Source organism: Osmia lignaria, chromosome 2, assembly GCF_051020975.1.
Source record: "Osmia lignaria lignaria isolate PbOS001 chromosome 2, iyOsmLign1, whole genome shotgun sequence".
NCBI classification, from domain to species: domain Eukaryota; kingdom Metazoa; phylum Arthropoda; class Insecta; order Hymenoptera; family Megachilidae; genus Osmia; species Osmia lignaria.
This window is the reverse complement of record NC_135033.1, coordinates 2215033-2239191: the sequence shown is the minus strand read 5'-3', so window position 1 is coordinate 2239191 and position 24159 is coordinate 2215033. Positions and strand designations below refer to the sequence as shown.

Sequence of the window (24159 nt, the reverse complement as noted above, 5' to 3'; positions counted from 1 at the left end):
CGCTCGGATTGGTCAGCGTTTTTCCTTAATAATTCAAAAACGAAGCTTCAAATAAATTTTTCGCAAAGGAAAAAGTTGTTCAGAATCACCCCGGCTACCACCCCTTCACTGGGTGAAAATGAGTTCTGGTACATCCTGTATATCCAACCGAGGTGTCGAATCTCGGATTACACGCGATGACCAGCCAAGCGTGAACGTAGAAAGGAACAGACAGTGGAAGAGAGAGAGAGGTCCAATGATCAAAGGAAAGAGCCGAAACGTATCGGTGTGACTAATCCTAATTTGATTATAAAACTTTTTTATTTTTGACTTTTTTTTACTGAAACTTTTACTAGCGCATTAGTGAAATTTTTCTAATTAAAATGATACCAAACACGATATAGTTTGAATGGGGCGAGGTTTGTTATGAGGCGCTGTGAAAAATCCAGGCGGGCGGCAGTCAAAACTTACCGAAAAGGGACAATCTCAACATTCAGAATGACAGGACAGCATGACTGCAGTGCGTCTGACGTAATTAAGGGGTTAGACACGGGTAATGCAGCGATGTGACATTACCGGCAAAAATGGGCCTATTAAGGGGTTTACGGGAATCGGTTATTCGTCCCTATATGAGAAGACTTGGGGCCTGGTGAGGGCTCATTCGAAAGAGGAAGGTCCAATGCAGGGGGCTTAACTCAGAAAATATGTGTTTTCTCGATTTTTCCTCTACTTTGGACACTCATATTATTAGATTTCAACACAATCTCGTTAAACTATCAGTTGAGCCCCCTGCATTGGACCTTCCTCTTTCGAATGAGCCCTCACCCAGCCCCAAGTCTTCTCATATAAGGACGAATAACCGATTCCCGTAAACCCCTTAATAGGCCCATTTTTGCCGGTAATGTCACCTCGCTGCATTACCCTTGTCTACCCCCTTAATCAGCACTCCAAAAATATATAACGCAGTCCAGTTATTAACTCTCAGATGGCGGACCATAAAGGAGCCACAATTTTAATTTAATCTCGTATTTCACATTATTTTCATTTTCTAAATTTTATACCACCTCTTCTTTTAAAATTATTCTTCCACTATGCGAAACCCTTTTGTTAAAAAATTATATGTTTAACTTTACTTAAAATAATTTCGGATCCTTGCACATCTCTAATTACAATTAGGGGTACAAGAAGACCTTAATGCTAATGTGTAGTAATTATCTCCTAATACGTTGGTTACCAAGATAGTCATTAATGAAAAAGTAAATAAAAAATGTTCTTTTACTTAAATCGTATTTTAACATCATGTAAGTGAAATAAGCGAGTGAAAAGTTGAAATATTTATATGGTTGTGCCTAGCAAACTTAACATGTATGTACATACAGTTTCAGTAGTTGGGGGTAGTTTATCGGCATTTTATGTTATTGCACATACAGAATGTTCGAGATACAACTCAAAACCTTTTTTTTTGTGTTCTTAAACAAAATATTTTTCTTTGATTGCAATTTCATTGAAATTAGCAATTATATATAATTAGCAAATCATTGATATTAAATACTTTGTGGACAAATGTATTTTTTATTATTTTCTTTTAACGTAATAATTCCTGAACTCGTATTGTATTTTTAATTTTTTCTTTACTATAGCTCTAAGTTTAAATTCTTCAATAATTCAACTAGTATAAGTAAATCATGTTAAAGCTTAAATTCTGAAACACAATTTACGAGTTAGGTTTTAATATTCTACTTAATTTTATTTGCTGTCAACAACCAGTATGCTTTCGTATCATTTTTCAAAATTTGTTATACTAAAAAAGAAACAAAACTTTCTTTCAGAAACGTTTGATAATACAGTTATGTGGGAAATGAATTAAACAAAGTTATTTCGCAATAAAATAAAAACTTTGATTGTGTACGTTAATCAATTTGAAAACGTGTCCATGGAATACTGCTGGGTTGATACTAAGGGTTGAATAATATTAGTTAATTAATTTATAAACTAATTCAAGTAATTTGACATTAATTAATTAGTTTCTAGCATAATACTATTTATTAATTTACTGCTAGTCAAATAGTTTCACTCTGTCAAATTAAATTCCATGTGTCACAGATTAACCCTTCAACTGGGAAGCCAATTTATCAAAAGCGCATTCTGTCAAATGTTATATAACCAATTAACTCGTCATACCCGGTTAAAAGGTTAAAAATGTGTCGAATTCAAAATGCAGGTCGCTTTCAAAGTTCCACGATGAATTAACTCGTCAGTCCCTCTGGGGAGGCATTTTCCATTGATAAGTTAACTCGTTATCCTCTGTTAAAAGGTTAATTCTAATTTTAGAAAGGAGATTTTAATCTTCCAATACGTTTTTTCGTAACTGTTTTAAAATTAAAATAATAAATTATCTATGAACATTCTACACCGTTTAATTCTGTGGATAGTAAAAATGTCGTCATCAATGCGATGATGTTAGAAAATAGATATAAGTTTTTTATACGAAGGACATAAACTTCGACATTCACCAATTACTTAAACTATACAACCTACGTCTCTATCCGATTTACTCGTCTATATTCTAGTATTGCCTTGTATACAATATTCAATTATTATAAATATTATAAGTAACTGTTACGTGACCGAGAGTTAGGCAGCGTGTGCGGCTGGCGGAAGCTTTTAAGTGGAGAGGCCACGTAACACTTATCCATGTATATTAAAGTCAATACAACCCAAGCGGTTAGATTGTATTGTTATAAGAACTGTTACTACAACTCACATGAGATTGAGTGAAAATGCCAATGTGGGATTGACACAGCAATATAAGTATACACAACAAATCAGTATATTACAGTTGTTCTTTGTTGCGAGTCTAGGTGTGTGTATGTTGTATATTACCTACATATTTCCGTTTGGTGCTCAGTTTTTTATGCACTGACAATGCGGGTTATAAGGTTAACTTTGCTCGAAGGGGACTTCAACCCGATCTCACTAAATAGTAACCAGCTGATGATTGTACACGATGTGCTCAGGTACTGTTCCAGAGCGGTTGCGTCTGGCAAATAATTATGATGGATCTACTGCTTTTCTAAAACATTTGCTTTTGTTATCGCAGTGGGCCTTCTGTTTATTTCAAGAGCAAGCAGCCTGTTCGTTTGAGAGTTTTCCTTTTCCAGATGTTAAAAGATTTATTTTTTAAGGGAGGCATGTTTGATAAATCTAATCGACCTACAAGGGAACACGTTGCATCAGCCCGCCACGATTTTTAGGTTGAGCGTCACTAACGTTCAGCGTGTCTTTGCCTTTTGAACGGGCGTTATATTTATTTTATCATTTTTAACCACGTTGTACCAATCCGACACTTTTGAAACATTCACACATAGTAGTTACGTAAGAAAAGATTGTTCCTAATTTTTTCACTCAAAAGATTATAGATAAAAATTAACCTCAAAAATTTATTTATTAATTTTCAACCCTTAATGATCGAATAAAAATTCTGGAAAAAATATATGAAATACAGCTGATGAGTACCTACTATTTGTACTTCAGTGTCGTCAAATATCTTAAACCGTTTTCGAGAAAAAAATAGAAAAGTTTATGGTTGTTACCCTTATATGTATCTTCTTTACCGGGACGGGGGTAGGGATTGAAATTGCTCACAGTTGTTCTTTAGGCAAAAAGCATTATGTGGTATAAATATGAACCGAAATTGTTGCTGGTGCCGATTTACTATGCTCATATGGCTAGATCCTTTGAATGAACTACTAATTATTTACAACCATATGATTGAATGGATAACTATTAACCGCAGAAAAACTAAAGTGAAAGGAGGAAGAGCTTGCTAATTCCTGTAATTATACAAGATTAAAAGCCTGCATGTTCCTTCTCAGATAAAATATTTCCAAATATTGATTTATTTTCCTTTGCGTCTTTAAAATTAATACCGAAGTACAGTTTGGTCATGTTTGGTCTCATTTTCATCAGAATAATTGTAGCAATATGTTAAAACAATTTGCATCCAAAAAATTCTAAAAATATGAAAATTAAACTGTTGTTAATTTCTCGGCTGCTACGACTCTCATACTATTCGTCACAGGAGACCAAAAGCAGCCGCGAGGCTTGAAAAATCGTGTCTATCCTGCTCACATTGTCCATTTTCGCTTTTCAGCTTGCGGACAACTAGAGAGATTTTACTGCAGTAACTTCTAATATTGTACTTAATTTCAATTAGTAGCAGCAGTAAATTAGGTAATTATTTAGTTAATTAATTTACAACCTAATATTATAAGTAAACATATTAGTGAAAATGAAAAAGGATTTAGAAATAAATGGTTACGTACAAAGCCGTATCATTCGAGAGTTAATAATTTAGAACTGGACGACCTCAGAACATTAATACGTATACAGTAACGAAAGTTTAAAGTTTTCTCAGTGTCTACTTTGACTTTGCCAATGACAAGCTTTCCAGTACTTTGTTTTACATGAATTATGATTTGCATTTCAACACAGATTAATCACTGTGAATGCTTCTTTAACAATGTAAATTAAAATATACGTTAAAAAAGTATACTTTAGTGGGCCCTCTTATAAGTCTTCCGTCTACTATGACAAAAAATATTGCATAATATTTTTTTATTATTGCCTTTTTTCTTTATAATTAAAGGTTATTTAATTTTACTTAGAATAAATTTTAATTCTTAAATCAAAGGGGCCTTTGAAGCTTCGATTGCTTCGGGCCCCATAAATTTTAATCCGGTTTTGATTTTTCTAATATTCTGATGCCACTTTTCAAATGTACAGATGCGCGAGAAAATATTTAAATTTAAAATAGTGCTTAAGAATCTAATTGGTCCTAATATTAATTATTAGGAACATTAAAAAATTAAATAGCTCTTTTTGCTTACAGAAATTTCATATGAGGATAAAATTGATTTCCTCAAGTACAAATACGAATTAAATTATATTTTCATGTTTTTCGATCTTAACCCATTTAACCCGATTTTTTATGTTTAGATATTATTTTCCTGTTTTTACTGTCTAAATAAAAATTATCCTCCACGTCATTATATTAGTTATTGACATGATTGCCAATCAAAAACCGTACAATTAAATAAACTGAAAAAAGAAGATATCAAATAATGCATACAAGTGACACATATGTAGGTTTGTTCCACGAAGGATCAAAAACATGTAGTGGGACGTATACATTCCACCAAAAATAAAAGGGTTAAATTCCATAACGTTAATTAAATATGTAAGAAATACTCCAACACTGCTTGATGTTTGCAGACATCAACAAACAAGACAATAACTAATTAACAATTAGTGCGAAAACAGTATTAGTTAAATAATTAAGATGCAAAAAGAATATCTAGAGTGTAAATAATTATTATTTATATATTAAGTACAGGATTCTTAACTCTTGGACGGCAGACCATGGAGAGAGCCCCAATTTCAATGTGACATTGTATTTCATATTATATGAAACTCTTTCATTTAAAAATTGTACATTTCATTCTGTGTTAGTATCGTATATCGTATATCTTTTGTAAGTTTGGGTCTCGAATAACAAGGATTACAATAAACCCAGCTAACGATCAATTTAATTCAATTTGAATTTTTCCAAAAAAGCCAACTCACCTCATATTTTTCTAATATTCATTATACAATGAACTAGCATCAGAAGCAACTATAAACGAATATTACCCTTCTTCATCAGTTTAATAAAACTTGAATATTAGAGTTTGAAAAAATATTTGATCTGTATTTTTTTTTAATAATGAAGATTTATGGGTGAAAAATAACCCTTATAGTTTGGAAAAAATATTTGTTATAGAACAAAAGCATAAATTAGTAGATTGCTTATGTTTAAACTACATATTTAGGATACGCAAAAAATACCATCGTTTTTAAGAGAATTTTCTGTAATATAATATTTTTAATTAAAATACAGAAAAATGCATCTGTGAAAAAAAGCATATATAATTCCTTTGCACAATTATCGGTTCTGTTAATAATTTTCTAAACTCCTCCAAATATTAGGAAAATTAAATTTAAGTGAGAGATAATAAATTGGTTGGAATATTTCATTTCAGATGATGAAGTTCAAGCAACAGGGGCTAGTCGCGGACTTAATGCCCAATATAAGGCTGATGAAGGCCAGTGGACATTTTTTATTCAATTACACCGACGGTTCCGGGAAAAATTTGCAAAAAGTCTACAGTATCGTAAGTAATATAAATGAAACATATTATACCGGTTCAAATTAAAAAACTAGATCGTACATGATCATAAATATATCCATTGGGCTATTAACTTTTATTTCAATGCCATATTATCCTATATTAGTGTATGTAATGATCTATTCAGTCTTAAAAGGAAACCATCATCATTATACGGTGCGATATTTCTAAAATTAAAATTTTACACTGTTAAAAATAAAAAATAAAATAGTTTTTGTCATTCAAATTATTTTATTGGTTGCTGCACGATATCTATTTACCAATATGCCTATGTATCAATTCTGTAAAATGATAAATATGTTTAAGGAAAATTTACTGGTTGTGTATATACATAATGCATATACAATATATAATGTAATTATGTATGGGAGCATGTGTGTACACTTTTCGCAGTCAGATAGTTTAGAGGTATTGCCATTTGAGAGTACGAATAATCGGTAGATTTTCCAACTTTCTTTTTCTTTTAACCCTCGGGCAGCGAACCATGGAGAGAGCCAAACATTTGGGACTCCCCAATAGCGTTCTTTCAAAGTACAAACTTTGATCTTTTAATTAACTTTGTGTGAGCATACTTTCTGCAACTTTCGTGAGCAACGTGGATTGTTTATGTCCACGACCAATTTTTGTTACACCTTCTTGGTTTTCAAAAGATCTGAAAAAGTTCTAGGATACTTATCGAAGGCTTTACTTTAATACACCATCGGTCCTTGAGTCAAATGTTTAAAAGATTAAGTAAGAAAAATAAATATTCGGAAGGAAGTTAGGAAAAAGCTTTGGACATAACCAATCCAGCTTGCCCACAAAAAATTAATTTTTATTGCATTATGTAGCTGAAAACAATAGGAACTTTGAATGGATAATTATCCTAATTTCAATTAAGGCTATAAAGAATTTCATTACGAATCGGACGAGCCTTCGATCACTAAGATCAATTAATTAGTATTTTAGATATCGTGGACACTAGTTTGACAAATTGTAATTTTCAGAAAAAGCTTTTAGTAATTTCGATATGATTTTAATAATTATAATGATTAAAATTTATAACTTATGACTGATTAACTGTAGCATTTTTTTTCTTTCAAAGGTTTAGTACGCCACTGGTTCTAAATCTTCATGATTTTGCAAAACCTTTTTCAGGCACTTATTATCAGAACAAGCATAGTTAAATAAGAAACATAAGATACCAAATCAGCTTTGTTTACTTGGAATATGAGAATTAGGTTATTTTAAGTGACTAATGCTTGTAAGACGAGTACAAAATTTCCGAGACTCCATTTTTGTTCAGACTTAAAATACTGGAAGACTTCATTATTCCGTTTTCAAATGCACCACACTATAAAAGTAGATATATTATACATGTAAAACACCTGTAGTCATATAATCATAACAATTGTCAGAAAAATGAATCACGTGTGACCTAGACTCTTTCGCCATTACTTCGTGACTCTAGAACCAAATCGATTCTTCAGCCAAGCAATACCATACATTTCAAAACCTTGAGCAGCGAACGTCAATTTTTCCTTGAACCTCAATGAATTCGACATAAATTCATTAAATTAACAGCTGAGTAATCCAACTAGGGAGGAAGGGAGTCAGAAGGGTCAACTGACTCCCTTATTAAGAAATGAAAAACCTTTTTGTGTTTAACAAATACCAGAATATAGTAAAAATAGTGAAAAATGTCCTTGAATCGATTTTTTTTTGGCAATACATTTCTCAACAGCTTACCAAAAGAAAACATTTTACACTGAGTTTCAACTCTCCATCTCAACCGAGAGAGTAACAATACTTACAGAGTAAAATCAAATTATCGAGTTTTACTGCATTTTCCGTTTTTAATAATATGCAAAAATTCTAAAAAGAATTCTAGAATGTTCTAAACATGGTTATTTAAAGTTGTTAATGTTCTCAGACTTTTTCGTTGCAAATCCTAAGAAGAATTGCCTCCTTATGTCTGTAACCCCTTCAATTATAATTCATACCTTATTCCATCAAAGAAACTATTTCTATTTTTGTTGGCACTCATATCGTGTACTGTTTTAACTCTTTAATTTACCTTTCAGATGCATCTAGTCCTCATCCTCATACAATTCGGTTTCTGCGGCATAAACCTGATGCAAGAGAGCGACGACGTGGATGATCTAACAGCGAACACTATCACAATGCTCTTCTTTACGCACAGCGTAGTGAAAATCATTTATTTCGCAGTCAGAAGCAAGCTGTTTTATAGAACATTTGGTATATGGAATAATCCGAACAGCCATCCTCTGTTCGCTGAAAGCAACGCAAGGTATCATCAAATCGCTGTGAAAAAGATGAGGATACTGTTGATGGCCGTCATGGGAACTACATTATTGACCGCAATATCTTGGACTACCATAACATTCATTGGTGATTCTGTAAAAAAAGTTGTTGATCCTGTTACTAACGAAACCACATTTGTCGAGGTAATTAATATTTAAAATATAAATTTTGTTTATTTCTTTTCGACAAATGAATGCACAGAATGAAAAGTAATTTTCATAATTTTTATAATGTGTTATTAGTACTTCTTTTAGTTATACATTTGAGTTATAATTATAGCTAAACGCTAAAGGATAGATTTAGGAAATTATTAATTTACATAGCAGAGACCTTAAAATTTCAACTTAGAATTTTGCTATTTCTAAATTATTAGTTTAAGTAATAATATAATGTTTAAACTTACAATTCAATAATAACTGCTACTTTAAAATTATTAGTTTATATAATAATTTACAATTAGAATTGAAGTTTAAAATTCAATAGTAAGTTGGAATTCTGTGGAATTATGAGTGCTATATTTGTGAATTATTAATTTAGGTCATAATTTATAATTTAATGTTGGAATTTCAAAATTTCATAAAACTATAAATGCTATTTTTGAATTAACAATTTAAAGAATAACAGAATAATGCCAGTGGCGTGCAGAAATTTGATTATGCCCGAGATCAATTCTTTGATTGGTTGCCCCCTTTCCCCAATATGAGACCATCGTATCCTACTATGTACTACATGTTACTATTTAGTTGTAACTCATTTTTGTTATCAATCACATTAGTAATTTAATTTCAAATCAAATTTTATTGAAAAAATAAATTTAACCTGTGGTGGATATGGGAGAATGGTCGGTAGTAACAAGACTCTGTGCGTTTTCGATCCTTTTTATTCAAGACCGCTCGCCGCGGCTTATCAACTGTAACTACTCGTTCTTCCCTTTTCACGCGCTGACGCTTTCTCCCAAATATTCTTTCTTCTTTCTCTTCGGTTCCTTTCGCTCTAAACAAACGTCCATCGACAGAGTCACGCATCTCTCAAACATTCCCAGAATTAGACCACACCCTGCGCGATACTCGAACCGATTCTCTCAACAACCATCCCGCAATCGTACAGATTCAATTTCATTCATCCAAACATCCCGTAATCATAAATTCCTCACTCGCAATCTTAAACTAAATTAAACTATGCATGGGACGTGGCGGTCGATTATTGCTGCCACAAACCGTTATATTAGGTAACTCTAAAGTTCTAGAATTCATATTCAAAAATTTGGTAATGATATTTCAAGTTCTGCGTTGTGTTAAAACTGTTGGATGAAGTTCCGAATACGATCGGTCGCCGATCAAGATAAAATTTTAAGGGGGAGGGGGGGAGGTGGGAGGGAACCCCAAATATAAAGTGGTATCTTCGGCTTCCTATTAGTTTCCGAGATATTAATGAAAAACTTTCGTACAACACATAGAATTTTTCCTATACAGACGTAACTAACACAACCGTCTTCGCTGTAGTAAGCTGACATCGTCAAGTGCCGAACAGCCGTTGACACAGCGGGGGTTCCAACCTGACTATCTATAAGGTGTCCTATTCAAAACTTTGGAGATACGACGAGTGTTGTAGCGTTGCCGGCTGCCTCCCGGCGGCCAGAAATTTATCTGGCCTAACCTAACCTACGTATAAATCAAATGTGTTTAATTCCTTGAGAATTAGTAATAAAATATAAAACATAACGTTATGTAACTAAAAAAATGGATTTTACATGGTACACCCTATGGAAACAGAAGACGATATTGCTATGGTGTGAACGGCTGTTCGACACTTGACGATGACGGTTGCTACAGCGAAGACGGTAGTGTTAATTACGTCTGTATAGGAAAAATTCTATGTATTGTACGAAAGTTTTTAATTAATATCTCGGAAACTAATAGGAAGCTGAAGATACCACTTTATATTTGGGGTCGTCTACCTGCTCCCAACCAACCCTCCAAAATCTTGATCGGCGACCGGTCGTATTCGGAACTACAGCCAAACTGTTTCTTATTCTTTTCTGTTCCATTTTTAATAATTTTTAATAACTTTATGTATTTTCCTTCAAGTTCTTAAGCCTTTGCTTATAATTCAAAACATAATTTCTTATTCTTCACAAAGCAGAATTTTGTTACTCTTTTTGCAGATTTTATTAAATTTAAACTATTTTTATTTAGATACCAAGGTTGATGGTGCACTCCTGGTACCCTTTCGATCCCAGCCATGGAATGGCGCACATTTTAACGCTCATCTTCCAATTTTATTGGTTGATATTCACCATGGCAAACGCGAATCTTTTGGACGTGCTGTTCTGTTCATGGCTCCTCTTTGCTTGTGAACAAATTCAACATTTGAAGAACATCATGAAACCTTTGATGGAATACAGTGCAACATTGGACACTGTTGTACCGAACAGTGGAGATTTGTTCAAGGTAACTTTATGTCCTTTTCAAAAATATTAATTAAATCAGGCATTACAAATATTTCCAGAGAAATATTTAAAATAACCTTCATTATTAAACATAGTTGTACTCAGTGGTGGATTCAGAGTATTTTCATACACTTCTACTAAATTTCTTTTTAATTAAAATTTAAATTAATTAAAATTTAGTTTAAATTATAATTCTAAATTTTTCATCAAATTAAAATTTAACTACCGAATTGAAATTATGTCAACTAAATATTAAAAAAATAAGTAAATAAAAAGGAAATTTTTCTGTTTTTCAGGGTGGCAGTGCAACTCGTATTGAAAATCAAGAGCCACCACCCCCTCTTACACCACCACCAAGTGACAACATGTTGGATATGGACCTCCGGGGGATATACAATAATAGACAAGATTTCACAGCTACTTTCCGACCAACCGCTGGAATGACATTTAACGGGGGCGTAGGGCCAAACGGATTGACCAAGAAACAAGAGATGCTGGTCAGAAGTGCCATTAAATATTGGGTGGAGAGGCACAAACACATTGTCAGGTGAGTGGCTTTACTTTTCTCTTCATATTGCAACACTTGAAACGAATTCATTGATTTTTTTATTAGGCCTCTGTACTAGAGTTATTGATCTGATAAGGGCTGTTACACAAGTGGCTCTTACAATTTTAATGAAACTGTATTAAACTATAAATTCTCTAAAAAGAAAGTTAATATTTTATCCTATTCTTTTTTTATATATAATAATTATATTGAAGGGGTAAAAAGAATTCTGAAAATTGGTGTTGCAAATATTTAATATACATATAGTCGAATATCTCGGAAAATGTTCGTTGTTGAAAAAAGGTTAAAATGCAATTTTGTATGTCGTTGAATACAGAATGTTTTTATCTAAACAGATTTTTAACCAATTGATTTGTTTAAAAGATATATTAAAAATTAACATTTCTTTATAAATTTAAAAACATATATTAATATTCATTTACATTGATTTTATATTAGTTATGAATATCAATTTTTGTAAAGATAAATCAACATTTTACAAAAGATATTCGCAACCGAATGTTAATTTTAAGATTCGTAATCAGCATATGAACGTCTGAAGGTCACTCGATGATTATCAACATAAAGAAACAAAGTTTAGAAAGAAATCTGTATAAATCCATCGAGAATTCAAAACAGTCTAGATTTCAGAATGATGAATATTTTTCACACTACGGCTAGACAATAAAATTACCACGGCGAAGTTAAATTACAACGAGTTGTAATTTCAAAGTTCCCCGTTGTGACGAGTGTCTTGACTACTGGTGTAATCCAGTTTCCCATTTCGATTCTCATTTCGAGTTCACCTCTACACGGAAACGTAATCTACGCCGACAATGAGAGGACCTTTCACATTCGCGATCCTAACAATGATAGACTTCCATTAGGATAATAATCTTTGTCAGAAGGAAATAAGGAAATTCGCATAATTTCCTTATGCGTTCGCACACTTTCAAGTTTCAAAAATTTTTCTCGACTTTTTTCTTATTAATACTTTACGGTAAATTTGTGAAAATTACTTGAAGAGAGGAATTCATTATCTGTTATTTTTCTTAATGATTTTTTGGAAGTGTTTAAAATTGCCTCTTACAACGAGCGAAAACATAAAACTTTAGGTACATTTAGTATTTTAATTAAAAATTTGGATTTTATTTAGATTTCTCTCGTAAAATTAATTTTCTATTTTATATTTATAAAAAGGCGTTTCGAAACTCAAAATTATACAAATATTGTTGATAGAATATTATATCAGAATATTAAATTTCATTTTTATAGAAGATTTATTTTAAATGAATAATATTACTTTCATGTTACAATATAACATTAGAACACAATATCTATTCCCTTGTTTTATAATCTGCTAGTTAGAATATAGGTACATTCACAATCAAGTCAGACTTTTTCTGGAAAAATGTCCTGACTCTCGTCCGTCCCCAGAAGTGTCCCTAGAAGTATTTCCAGGGAAAATGACACTGTAAAGAAGGGTTTCCAAATAGATACACACACACATCCGACACTTAAAATATTTTGATTATTATTCAGAACAGTGATCTTGACAACATATGTCAAAGGCATACAACTCGGGGATTGTTCCCTACATCTATAAAATTATCGAAATATCTAACTGTACATTCGCGATCAAGTCGGCTTTTCCCAGGGAAAATGTGTCCCAGGTTCCCGTTTTCTTCAGGGCTTCCGTCCATTCGCGGAGGCGATCCTGAAAAAAGTGACGATGTATAGAAGGAGGCTCATGCATATATTTTTTAATTATACATATATTAAATTTTATAACATTTAATAATTAGAAATTATATTATTTTCTTTATAAATTACTTTTAATATTAATATCGTGAAAATTAAGTTTTTTATAGAATTCCTCTTTTCCCTCTATTGCCATTTATCCTAGAGACGTCTGATTTGATTGCGAGTGCACTATGCAAGATTATTAACATGTTGTAAATTATTATATTAAATAATAACTACTAAAATGTCTTATGGTATCATTATAATGTAAAAATAAAATCCTAATAAGTATAAATGATCTTTGAAATAAAAAAGCAAACTGATAGAACACAACAAATAAGATACTAATCAATGGCAGGACCGAGCATTTCCGGGTGCAAAAGACGAGAATCTCTTGGAAAGAGTAGTAGAAACATAAGTCGCGTGAGGTTGAAGTGAGTTTGAAAGAAAAAGAGGGGGAAAAAGAACGCCGGTGTTGTGTTCCCTATAGATTCTTCGGCTATGGAGAAACAAAGGGGATGCGTGTATTCCCACGGTGGTGAAGTATTTATTCTAAGAGAGGCCGATATTGACCGCAACTGGGGACATACCAAGCGAACTGGGCAATTTATTGGACAATTCAGGGGTTATACGTTCACGTTCACGTATACACCGTGTATACGTGTTTAACACGTGCATGTACGTGTTTTCTCTCGCCACGATTGACGATGCACACCGTTCGGCTTGCATGTTCGACGTTTGCTCTTCGAGCACCACGCGAATTCATAGCTCTAGGGCCTAGGGCATTCTTAACCGATGAATACGCGAAAACCTGTTGCCAGTCGTAATTTCCTTCTTCATATTTTTCAACAATTTTTTTACCAGATTGTGGTTAGGCTGGAAATGCTACTAAGTTGTGGCAATTGCACAACTATGAGAAGCCAGTTGACCTTCTATTGAGAAATTGAAAACAGGATATTTTCGAAAATTTCCGAAAACGTTGGGAGTAAAGAAGAATTAAGAAAACTTAATTTAATATTATAACGATTTTTTACCCCCTCCCATTGGACAATTATACTTTTGCCCAATGACTTTTTCTATACGTAAATTATGATACTAGAAAACTTAATTAATTTTAGATAAGAATCTTGATAATCATAAAGGTGTTATAATAATAATATATTACCCAGCTTTCTAATTATTATTTATGACAAAATAATGCAACATTTATTTTTTATTTTTTAGAAGTTGAATGACAAGTTATAGCCAAAGCATTTTTAATGTATTGTTAACATTTTCCTTAATTTCAAATTAAGCATTAGTTTCAATTATCAGACACAAAATAATTCTGTGTTTTTCCGTTTTGTTCTTTTTTTTTTTAATTAAAAATTAATACGTCAAAATAATTCCGGTTGGTAAAGTAATCTTTATTGTTATCATATTCTCATATTAAAAAGGTGTAATACTGAATTAACTTGTGCACCTAATAATATAAAAGTTATAGATATTAAAATGTAAAGATAAAGAATATTTAAATGTTTTGGTAAGACCTTCAAATGAGTACTCCGATTGAGATGGTGAAAATTTAGAGAATATTAAAGATAAAAAACAATTTTTGTTGTCAAATGCCGTAATAACATCTTAAATAAGTTTTCAAGTTCGATAGAAATTATTTTGCAATTTCAAGCATGACAAGATTTCTAATTTAAATGTTGGAAATTAGCATATGTTTAACATATGTATACATTCTTCAGCTTTTAAAAGCATTAAACAAATAAAGTGATGAGACGTTTCGACTTATTTTTCAGTTCGAAATAGAAACAAAACCATCGTGCAAGACAGCGAAGAAACAGACACATTAATTTTAAACTCGATAATACATTTCCACCAAACAACGGAAACAAATTGTGAAATAAACAAAGCATTAAGAAGAGATATCAGGTAAACAAATGTTACGAGTTGAGATAAAAAGAAATAGAAGACAATTGTTTTAGGACAAACCATGATAAATAATCCTCTAAACCGTGTTTCAAAAGTATACTATAGTATAAAGTATAAAGGATACTAAAATATGTTGTATAATATTTACTATACGAAAAACAATCTTATATTTAAAAAATTATCTGAAATTTATGCTACAGTACAAAGTAAGAAATTTATTTGGTTCTTAGAGAATTCTAAAATGTTATTGAATATTTTCACGTTTTTTTCACGTAAAATCACACTATTTCATGGCTGTACACTCGCGATTAGATCATGTTTCAGTAGGGAAAATGGCAATGTAGAGGAAGCAAGAAATCTTAAAATCTTAATTGTTGACGATATTGATATTAAAAGTGATTTGGAAACAAAATAATATGATTTCGTTGTTATTTTCTGTAGAGATGCCTACAGGGAAGGACGAGGAGTATCATTTTCCCTGGAGAAGATTGATTTCAATCCTATTATATTTGCATATTTGATATATTCTTTTCACATATTTTAATATATCCTAAGTGCATCAACATATACAATCTATTTATCACCACTAACGTACTTAACTAACAATAAGTAGGGGTCAGGATCCTCCAAGAATGTAGACTGACCTCTCACTGTTCTACGATAAGATTCTTATAAGATTCTAAAATTCAAAAATTTCAAAATTTTTTAAGAATCTGACTCACCTCAGAAAAACATTCTAGTTCTGCCAATGTTCATCACACGACAATGTAATTTAAATAATTATATTTTTGTTATCCAAATACAAAAGATTCCATTCCTGACGTATTAATAGCGATATGAAAACTTTTATCAAAATTACTTCCTGCTTTGTTTTATTCCGTTAATGAATGTCGATCAACTTGCACGAAAATTCCAAAGTATTTCTATTATAGATGAAAATGGTAAGGAGCAAATAACATTTATGAAATTTATGAGAAATTATTACTATTATTAGTATTATAATTAATAGTTATAATTACTAATTCATTGGCAATTTATCGATGATTGAAAAATAGAAAAAAATTGATTTATAAAAAGTATTCTATTATTTATCAAATATTATTAAAGGAAATATCTTTAAAAACGATGAAAATTTTTGCATCCATTAACATTTTAGTTCCATAATTTCCATACTCAACATAAATTTCATCAATTCTCTGAACGTTACGCATCGAACAACTACAAGTCTTATTCCTCCCCTTTAAGATACTTGGTGATATCGATCGTACGGTATAGAGGTAACTCGACGAAACTTTGCTGGAATTAATTATTTAAGCGGCAAAAAGAAAGATACGAGAGTAAGAAGGAATAGGGAGGTAACGGTTGTTCGGTCATAAACTGCAACCAACTGGTTAAATGCATGTAACCTGTAAACTGGGTCAAGTTAAAACTTTGTTATATTGTGACTGGAGGGCTTGCTAACAGATTTGCCGTGTTCTCGGTTGATTTTAACGTTCAGCGAGAATTTTACATTCCATGATATGCGAAAACATTGAAATGTAATTTAATCAGAACGTTCAAATATGCTGAAGGAATAGCAAAATCTTTAACTCTTTCATTAGTTTTGATCATTGCCGTGACGAGATAAGAACCAGAGTTGTACCCCCTAAAAATATGAACTGACCTCTCCACGAAAATGTAGCCTTCCACTATTCTAAAATTTCAAAATTTCGGACTTTCTGGACCCATTTCAGGATTCCAAAGTTTTTAGATTCTAAAATTCTGAAATTTAAAAATATCAGAATTCCAAAATTTTAGATTACCACAAATTTCAGAATTAAAAAATGATAAGATTTCAGAATTTAATAATTTAAAAATTCCAGATATTAGGATATAGTTATTAAATAAATAACAGGCCGTATCTTTACTTTTAAAGTGAGAAATGAACTTTATTATAAATCTCAAGGAAGGTACGTCTAAAGATTTCGAAAGATGCAACAGAACTAACTCTTGGTAAGAAAACCGTTGGGCAGTCCAACGCCCTTATCTATTCTTATAAACAGTTCGAAAATCCGAGAGCTTATTTAAAAGAAAATATTAGAAGGGTGATGATCGAGACGTTCTTAGAATCAAACTAATTTAATAGATTACTTTTTTGCCTCAAGTTGCTTAATAAACTCAACACCAAATCCTAACAGTTTGAAAATTTCAAATTTCTTATATTTCAAAATTACAAAATTACAAATATTCAAAATTTCAGAATCACAAAAATTTGAGCTTGTAAAATTTTGAAATTTCAAAATATCAAAATCATCAAAATTCCAGCGTACCAAAATTATAAAATTTCAGACTTTCTAAATTCTAAAATTTTAGATTCTAGAAATTTCATAATTCAACCAGTTACATTTCCGATAGGGAAAAAACGCTCTTCTCTTGATTCAAGAGTTCACAGTGATCATTTGACTAAGTCCAAAACCCAACTTTCGAACCTCATATCTCGGAAACCAAAAGCGTGCACCGAATAATATTCAAGGTGGTTACTGTGGAAGTCAAGGTCTATCACCATACCAAGTTTGGTCACGATCCAATGAGTCTTCCCGGACGCGTTGGATATATTATAGCCTTTATCTGATTTTTTCGGGAAAAAATCAAGAGAAGAGCAAAAATTCGTAAATTTTTATATTTCTAAGGAATTGAATACAAATACAACTTGATGCTATGATTTAAAGGAGATGGCTATCCCCAACACGTTAGTTGACCCCCATGATCTTGGCAAATTTTTACCTCATTAATGAAGATTTTCTTCATTTTTTCACAACGGGTTTTGACCAAGTTCCCGTTTGACAATTTTAATGCTCATGGGCACATTTGAAAGGTATTATCATCTAGTTTAACATATCCGGAAACTAGGATGCCGAAAGCACGATTTCGACCACTTCCCCATAAAACCCCATGTTAAAAGGGTCATCTTTGGCCGCCATTTTGACCATGTTCCCATTAATTGATTTGGATTAAGATGACTTGATACAGATCATCTTGGCGGCCCATTCTATGGATTCCATAGGGTAAAAATTTGATCATGGGGGTCAACTAACGTATTGGGGATAGCCATCTCCTTTCTTTTAATGTTATTGCTATTTTGTTACAGGCTAGTTACCTCAATTGGAGACGCTTACGGTATTGCCCTGCTGCTGCACATGTTAACCACCACCATTACGTTAACTTTGCTCGCTTATCAAGCAACGAAGGTAACACTGTATATAAAATAACAATACTTTCGTTATTACTTCTCTCATGGAGCATTAAAGAATAATTAAAATTTAAAGGCAAGAAAATATAATAAAATGTAAGATGTAAGAATCTTGATTATTTCAAATGAGTTTGTCAACAACAAAAATTGTAAAATTATCATTTTTCTTTTTAAAAGTAAATACTTGTAATTCAATTTACAGATACACACAGTGGACGTGTATGCAGCATCGGTAATAGGCTACTTGTTATACTCCCTTGGACAAGTCTTCATGCTCTGTATATTTGGAAATCGTTTGATTGAAGAGGTACCTAATTATCAATTTTAACTGTTCTCTACCCATATCATAAAATTGTCAAAACATTCAGAAAATTTATTTCATACTTCAACCGAGAAACGGCTAGTGCATATAATGTACAATATGATATTTAGTATATGTGAAATTCAATAACTTATTAAAATATTATTATTTTTCTATAACTCGATATTTACTTATTAAATTTTGAATTTCTATACCGCAATATTGAATTTGCATATTAGCTTATATTATACATATTTAAACGGTAAAATTAACAGTTTGATTTAGATGACATGTACTCTGAATATTTCTTTCGTAACGAAATGGTTAACTCTCGAAGAGCGGACCCTGGATCAATTGTGACCTATAGAACCTACCAAGCATACAATGGTACTTAGATTAAAATCAGTCGCACAAATTCATTAATGAAAGAATTTTATAACTTGGAAGATAATATTTTATAGTATTCAAATATATTTTATATATAAATTCATGTTCATATTATATTATCAAATTAAATTATGTCTGATTCGTCTCCAAGGGTTAATATAATTTTTATATCATCTTATAATGAAATAGTATCTTCCGCCTTACACATGACAAATAATGATGCATTTTTATACATTTTAAATACAGTCAAAACCAAAATAACATAAACGTCGTCTGACTTACAAGGAATGATCCCGAATTCGAAAATTCCAAAAATTATGAAACTTTGTGGATATATAAGGGATGTACCCCTGATTAAAACTCAATTTTTTTTCTGCCCGTTTTCAGTCTGAGAGGGTAAAAATCGCCCTTAATGTTTCGGCCGTTTTTCGTTTTATGTATTTCTTTTTCTCCGCAACCGTTAAAGATATCCAAACACTTCATAAAATAAAGTTGTTCATCTTAATATATAGTATCTTTTATGTTGTGACAAAAAATTGTTTAAACAACTACAGAAAGTTATAAACAAAAAGCTTAAAAAGTATTGAAATGTTCTAAAATTTGTTATGAAAATAGAAAATATTGCTGAAAGCGATGTAACGTTTGATTATCATTTGCTATTTTAAGAAAGCAAAAAATATTACTGACGTAAATATAATGATATGTTTCGTTTTTACTTTATTATATTATTTCCAAACGTTAACTGATATAAAAAGGTTCTTAGGACAATAATTATTGTTCTTGATCCCATCTACCATTTTCTTTAATTAAAAGCTCACATTTATTAATACGACTGAATATTATTATAAAAAATTACTTTTACATTATATTCGTTTTTAATTATAACATTTGTACCTACTAGTAATTCACATTAACTAAAATTAGTTACTATTGAATGCAAATAATTTTAGCCGTCACTCCTGTTGACTTTTGTGTTGCCATTCTTGTCATCGCTATACCGAGGCTTATTTTGTAAAGCTCTGAAAGTTTAGGATATCTCGTAGACAGGCCTGCCTTAAAGCATCAAACAGGATAAGCCAGTAATACATACAGATGATGCCTAAAGGGAGGTCTGTCTACGGAATGCCCTAGACGTTTAGGACGCCATACAGCCCGCCATAAAGATTATTCTCACACCAGTGATGACAACCAGTTTATACGAAATTGCTACGAGAGAAAATTTTTAAACAAGTCTGACATAAAGTTACGAATGATAGCAAGCATCGCAACTCTGCATTGCTTTTAAAAAAATACTGACACTGTACTTGGAAATGCTGGTCACAGCGTATAGAAAACAGTTATACTAGTACCGTTGATATAAAGGACAATAAAATATTTATTCCAAAGCCATATTGGAGAAACATTCTACAATTTGTTTATTTAAAGTACTTTTCTTTCTCTTTGTCTCATATCTGATATGTATTCTGTACAGAGTTCATCCGTGATGGAAGCTGCTTATTCTTGCCACTGGTACGATGGATCAGAGGAAGCAAAAACATTCGTGCAAATCGTGTGTCAACAGTGTCAGAAGGCGATGTCAATTTCAGGAGCGAAGTTCTTCACTGTCTCGTTGGATCTCTTCGCTTCGGTAATGAAATTTATTCCATTCTTCAAAGCATAATTTATTTCGGAATAACATTTTTATGTATTTCATGATATAATTTTCAACTTCAAGACATTGTGCAAATATTGAATCATATCGCTTTCTTATAATACTATACATATATTGAAAATATTATTACAATATTAAAAATACTAATATAGAATTATTAATATACGATTATAATATTAATATCGGTAATTATTTAGATTACGGGCGGCAACTCCGATTTCGATGATTTTTAAATATGTTGTAGAAATCAACATTTTAAACAACTTTTTTCTATACATATAACTGCCGCTCGGCCTTAGTTTTCGAGATATTTTCAAAAAACTGGCGAAACTAACATTAAATTCTGCCTGTTACGTGTGCGTTACATCTTATGCCGGCAGTACTCCCGAGGCAAGACGTCCCGAGACCCGAGATCCGAGAGCACCGTTTCTTTAGCCTAACCTAACTTAATTCACTGATTAGGTAGAGTAGATTGGGTTAGGTTAGGCTATATTAAATTCCCGGCTGCCATCATAGCTACGATATGTTGAAATCATGAATACAGAAGTAAGTACTATGCGTTGCTGCTAAGTTGTCGTCCAATCAAATTCGTTGACCTGCCTCCAGTCACACGTATTGTTTATTGGCCGCGGCCCTTACATCTACAAATCTATCACGTCGCTAAGGACAGACATTGAAACAGAATGAGATGAAGCGATAGCAAGCGACGATTCGGACACATTGACGTAAACGTAGATTCGGGGTTTACATTATTAAGAAAACAGGAGAGTTTTTACATTTTCTATTAAGTAATTTCCATAAATTTTGCATAATAACAACTGTTGCCAAGAACAAGTATTATAAAAAATCCATTAATATCCAGAAAAAATCGCATGTTTATATAGTTAAATATATCCCCCGCAAATATGGAAATTTTACGCCTATGCAATGTAATCGCTGACTTCTCAAGTTACGGGTTCCTGGAGGGGATTAGGTGGAGCGAACGGCACAGTTCTCTTGCCCCTCAGTCGTTCAATTTGCCGTTGCTCGGCAACTTACGATTAGCAGCAACGCATAGTACATTGACGATGAGTTGGATTGAAGTTGTCGCAGTGAAGTTGGCTATACATTCATTAACAGATTCACGCCGCGTCGGTAAGTCGATGGGCTGATACATTTGGTCGGGTTAGCCTGTTAACGCGCACACTGGGTCAACTAAATACTCGGGTTCGTGAAAGAAGAAACAGGGTGGAAAGAGATGGATAGTTTAGTTTGAATGCAATCGTGTAGCCCATCAAACTTATTTATCGGCCGATACCGAATCGTTGTAATATGCGCACTTACATACACCTTCATACTGATTAAGAACCCGACCAAACTATCGGCCGATAGAAAGTCTGCAGTCTGCGGGGGCTCTAATTTTGAAAATACATATCACTATAGAATTATTAATACATATGCTGTTAGAGTAACGGAAACACTACTATACAATCATTAAGATCCTACTATAGTATCAAAAAGATTGCTACAGAATTATTAATATATACTACCACAGCATTAAAAATATTATTATACTGCTATAGTATCATAGACACTAGTATAGAATCATTAATATCTTGCTCAGTAAAAATACTATTAAAAAATTATTAATGATGCTATAAATTGATGCTATAGCATCAAAAGTACTACTACACAATCATAAATATTCTACTATAGTACTAAAAATATGACTATAGAATTATTAATATGCTACTATAGTATTAACAATACTACTATAGAAATATTAGTATTATTACAGAAAGTAATAAATCATAATTATCATAAATCTTTAGATTATAAATTACTAAATCCATTGCAATAATTTTCAACTAAAATTAATGAATGATAAAACCTTGGATCTTCAGTTTTCTGTAATTTTCTTCCACGATACTGAAGTCTGAAGTTTCCAAGTAAATTTCGACGCTCGCTTGCACTTTTTTTTCCTCTACTTATTTGTTATTTAATTAAACAACAAATTCTTCAGGTCTTGGGAGCTATGGTTACCTACTTCATGGTGTTGGTGCAACTGAAGTGAACACTGAAGCGTGAACGAAACAACTGGAAGTACAAGCTGGAAAGTTTTAAAAGAGTTCAGGAGGAAACTGTGACTACAGGACAATTTGCGATTATAGTGTACGAGAAAAGATATCAGCGCGTTCAAATGTCTTTTAAAATCTCAATAATGAAAAATTATTTAATAAGCAATGTCGTTTTTTATTTTAAATATTTTAAATTTTTATTTTAAACTATCTTTTAAAATGTAAGTAAGATTTAATGTAAATGTAGTATACAAACTTTATATCTATTATATTATAAGTAATAATTATCACGAATGCATATACAATATTTGCAACAAGTAAGAATTTTAAAACGAAAGGTATCTTATTAGTTTAAATAAAATCATACTTTTACAAAGAAGGAACTGAAAAAGAAGGAGAAACATAGTGCTTACACAGTTGTAAAAAATAATGACTAATATATTTTTAATAAACCTAAGGATATGATAAGTTTTTAATTGTACTATAATTACATAAACAAACGACTTTACTTATGAAATAGTTTGATAATATTTGATATACTAATATATTTCAATGTTACCAAATTTTAACATAGTAATACATTAATCTGATCTCATGTATATTAATATTTTTAAATGCAGAACTGTTTGAACGCAAGGTGTACTTTGAATAAAATTTATATTTAATAATTGTAAGATTTAAAGCTGAGCTATCGATGATACATAATTTGTAAGGATCAACAGGAGTGATGGTCTACTTTCAAATTGATCCTGAGAGCCTCATGCGGCGAAACAGTGAAGCGGCAGACAATCCTGATTTGACGGATTTAGGGATTTTGTAATTCAAAGATTTTGAGGCGATAAAGTAATAACTGCTCACGATTCTTTTTTAAAAATATTCTTTGTACAATTATACATATAGCGGAGTAGAGAGCCTAATTTTGCAATTTACCTTTTAACCCGCAAACAGCGGATTCTGGGCCAATATAGACCCAAACTTACAAAACATATTCAAGGTTATTAACCTACAGTTAAACGTATAATTTTTAAGGGAATAGTATCAAATTTATAAAATGAAAATAATATGAAATACAAAATTAAATTAAAATTAGGGCTGATCCCCTTATAAAAAGTATGTTTTTATACATGAAAATTTTTTTAAAAAACCCTCTACCGTTTTAGGTATATTTGTCCTAAATATAAATATCATAATTATTACGCATCTCTTTCAAAATTGTGTTCAGAAGACGGGAATTACTTGTTCATATTTCACTTCTACTCTGCCAAAGGTGCTACTGTCACTCCTGCTAATCCTTAATACACTTTATTAGTAATAGGATTGTAATTATTATCAAAGATAACATATTACACATGGTATCCTGTAACA

The 24159-nt window shown here is 31.7% G+C and overlaps 1 protein-coding gene across 1 annotated transcript in view; it reads left to right on the top strand.

Moving 5' to 3' along the window:
- Positions 1-23188, top strand: part of Orco (odorant receptor co-receptor) — a 28738-nt gene extending 5550 nt beyond the window's left edge. The window contains exons 2-9 of the mRNA XM_034327732.2: positions 6060-6191; positions 8270-8653; positions 10706-10960; positions 11256-11506; positions 18297-18396; positions 18601-18705; positions 20558-20713; positions 22740-23188. Coding sequence (XP_034183623.1) covers positions 6060-6191; positions 8270-8653; positions 10706-10960; positions 11256-11506; positions 18297-18396; positions 18601-18705; positions 20558-20713; positions 22740-22790 — 1434 coding nt within the window. The 3' untranslated portion in view covers positions 22791-23188. The remainder of the gene's footprint in view (positions 1-6059; positions 6192-8269; positions 8654-10705; positions 10961-11255; positions 11507-18296; positions 18397-18600; positions 18706-20557; positions 20714-22739) is intronic.
- Positions 23189-24159: the final 971 nt, after the last annotated feature.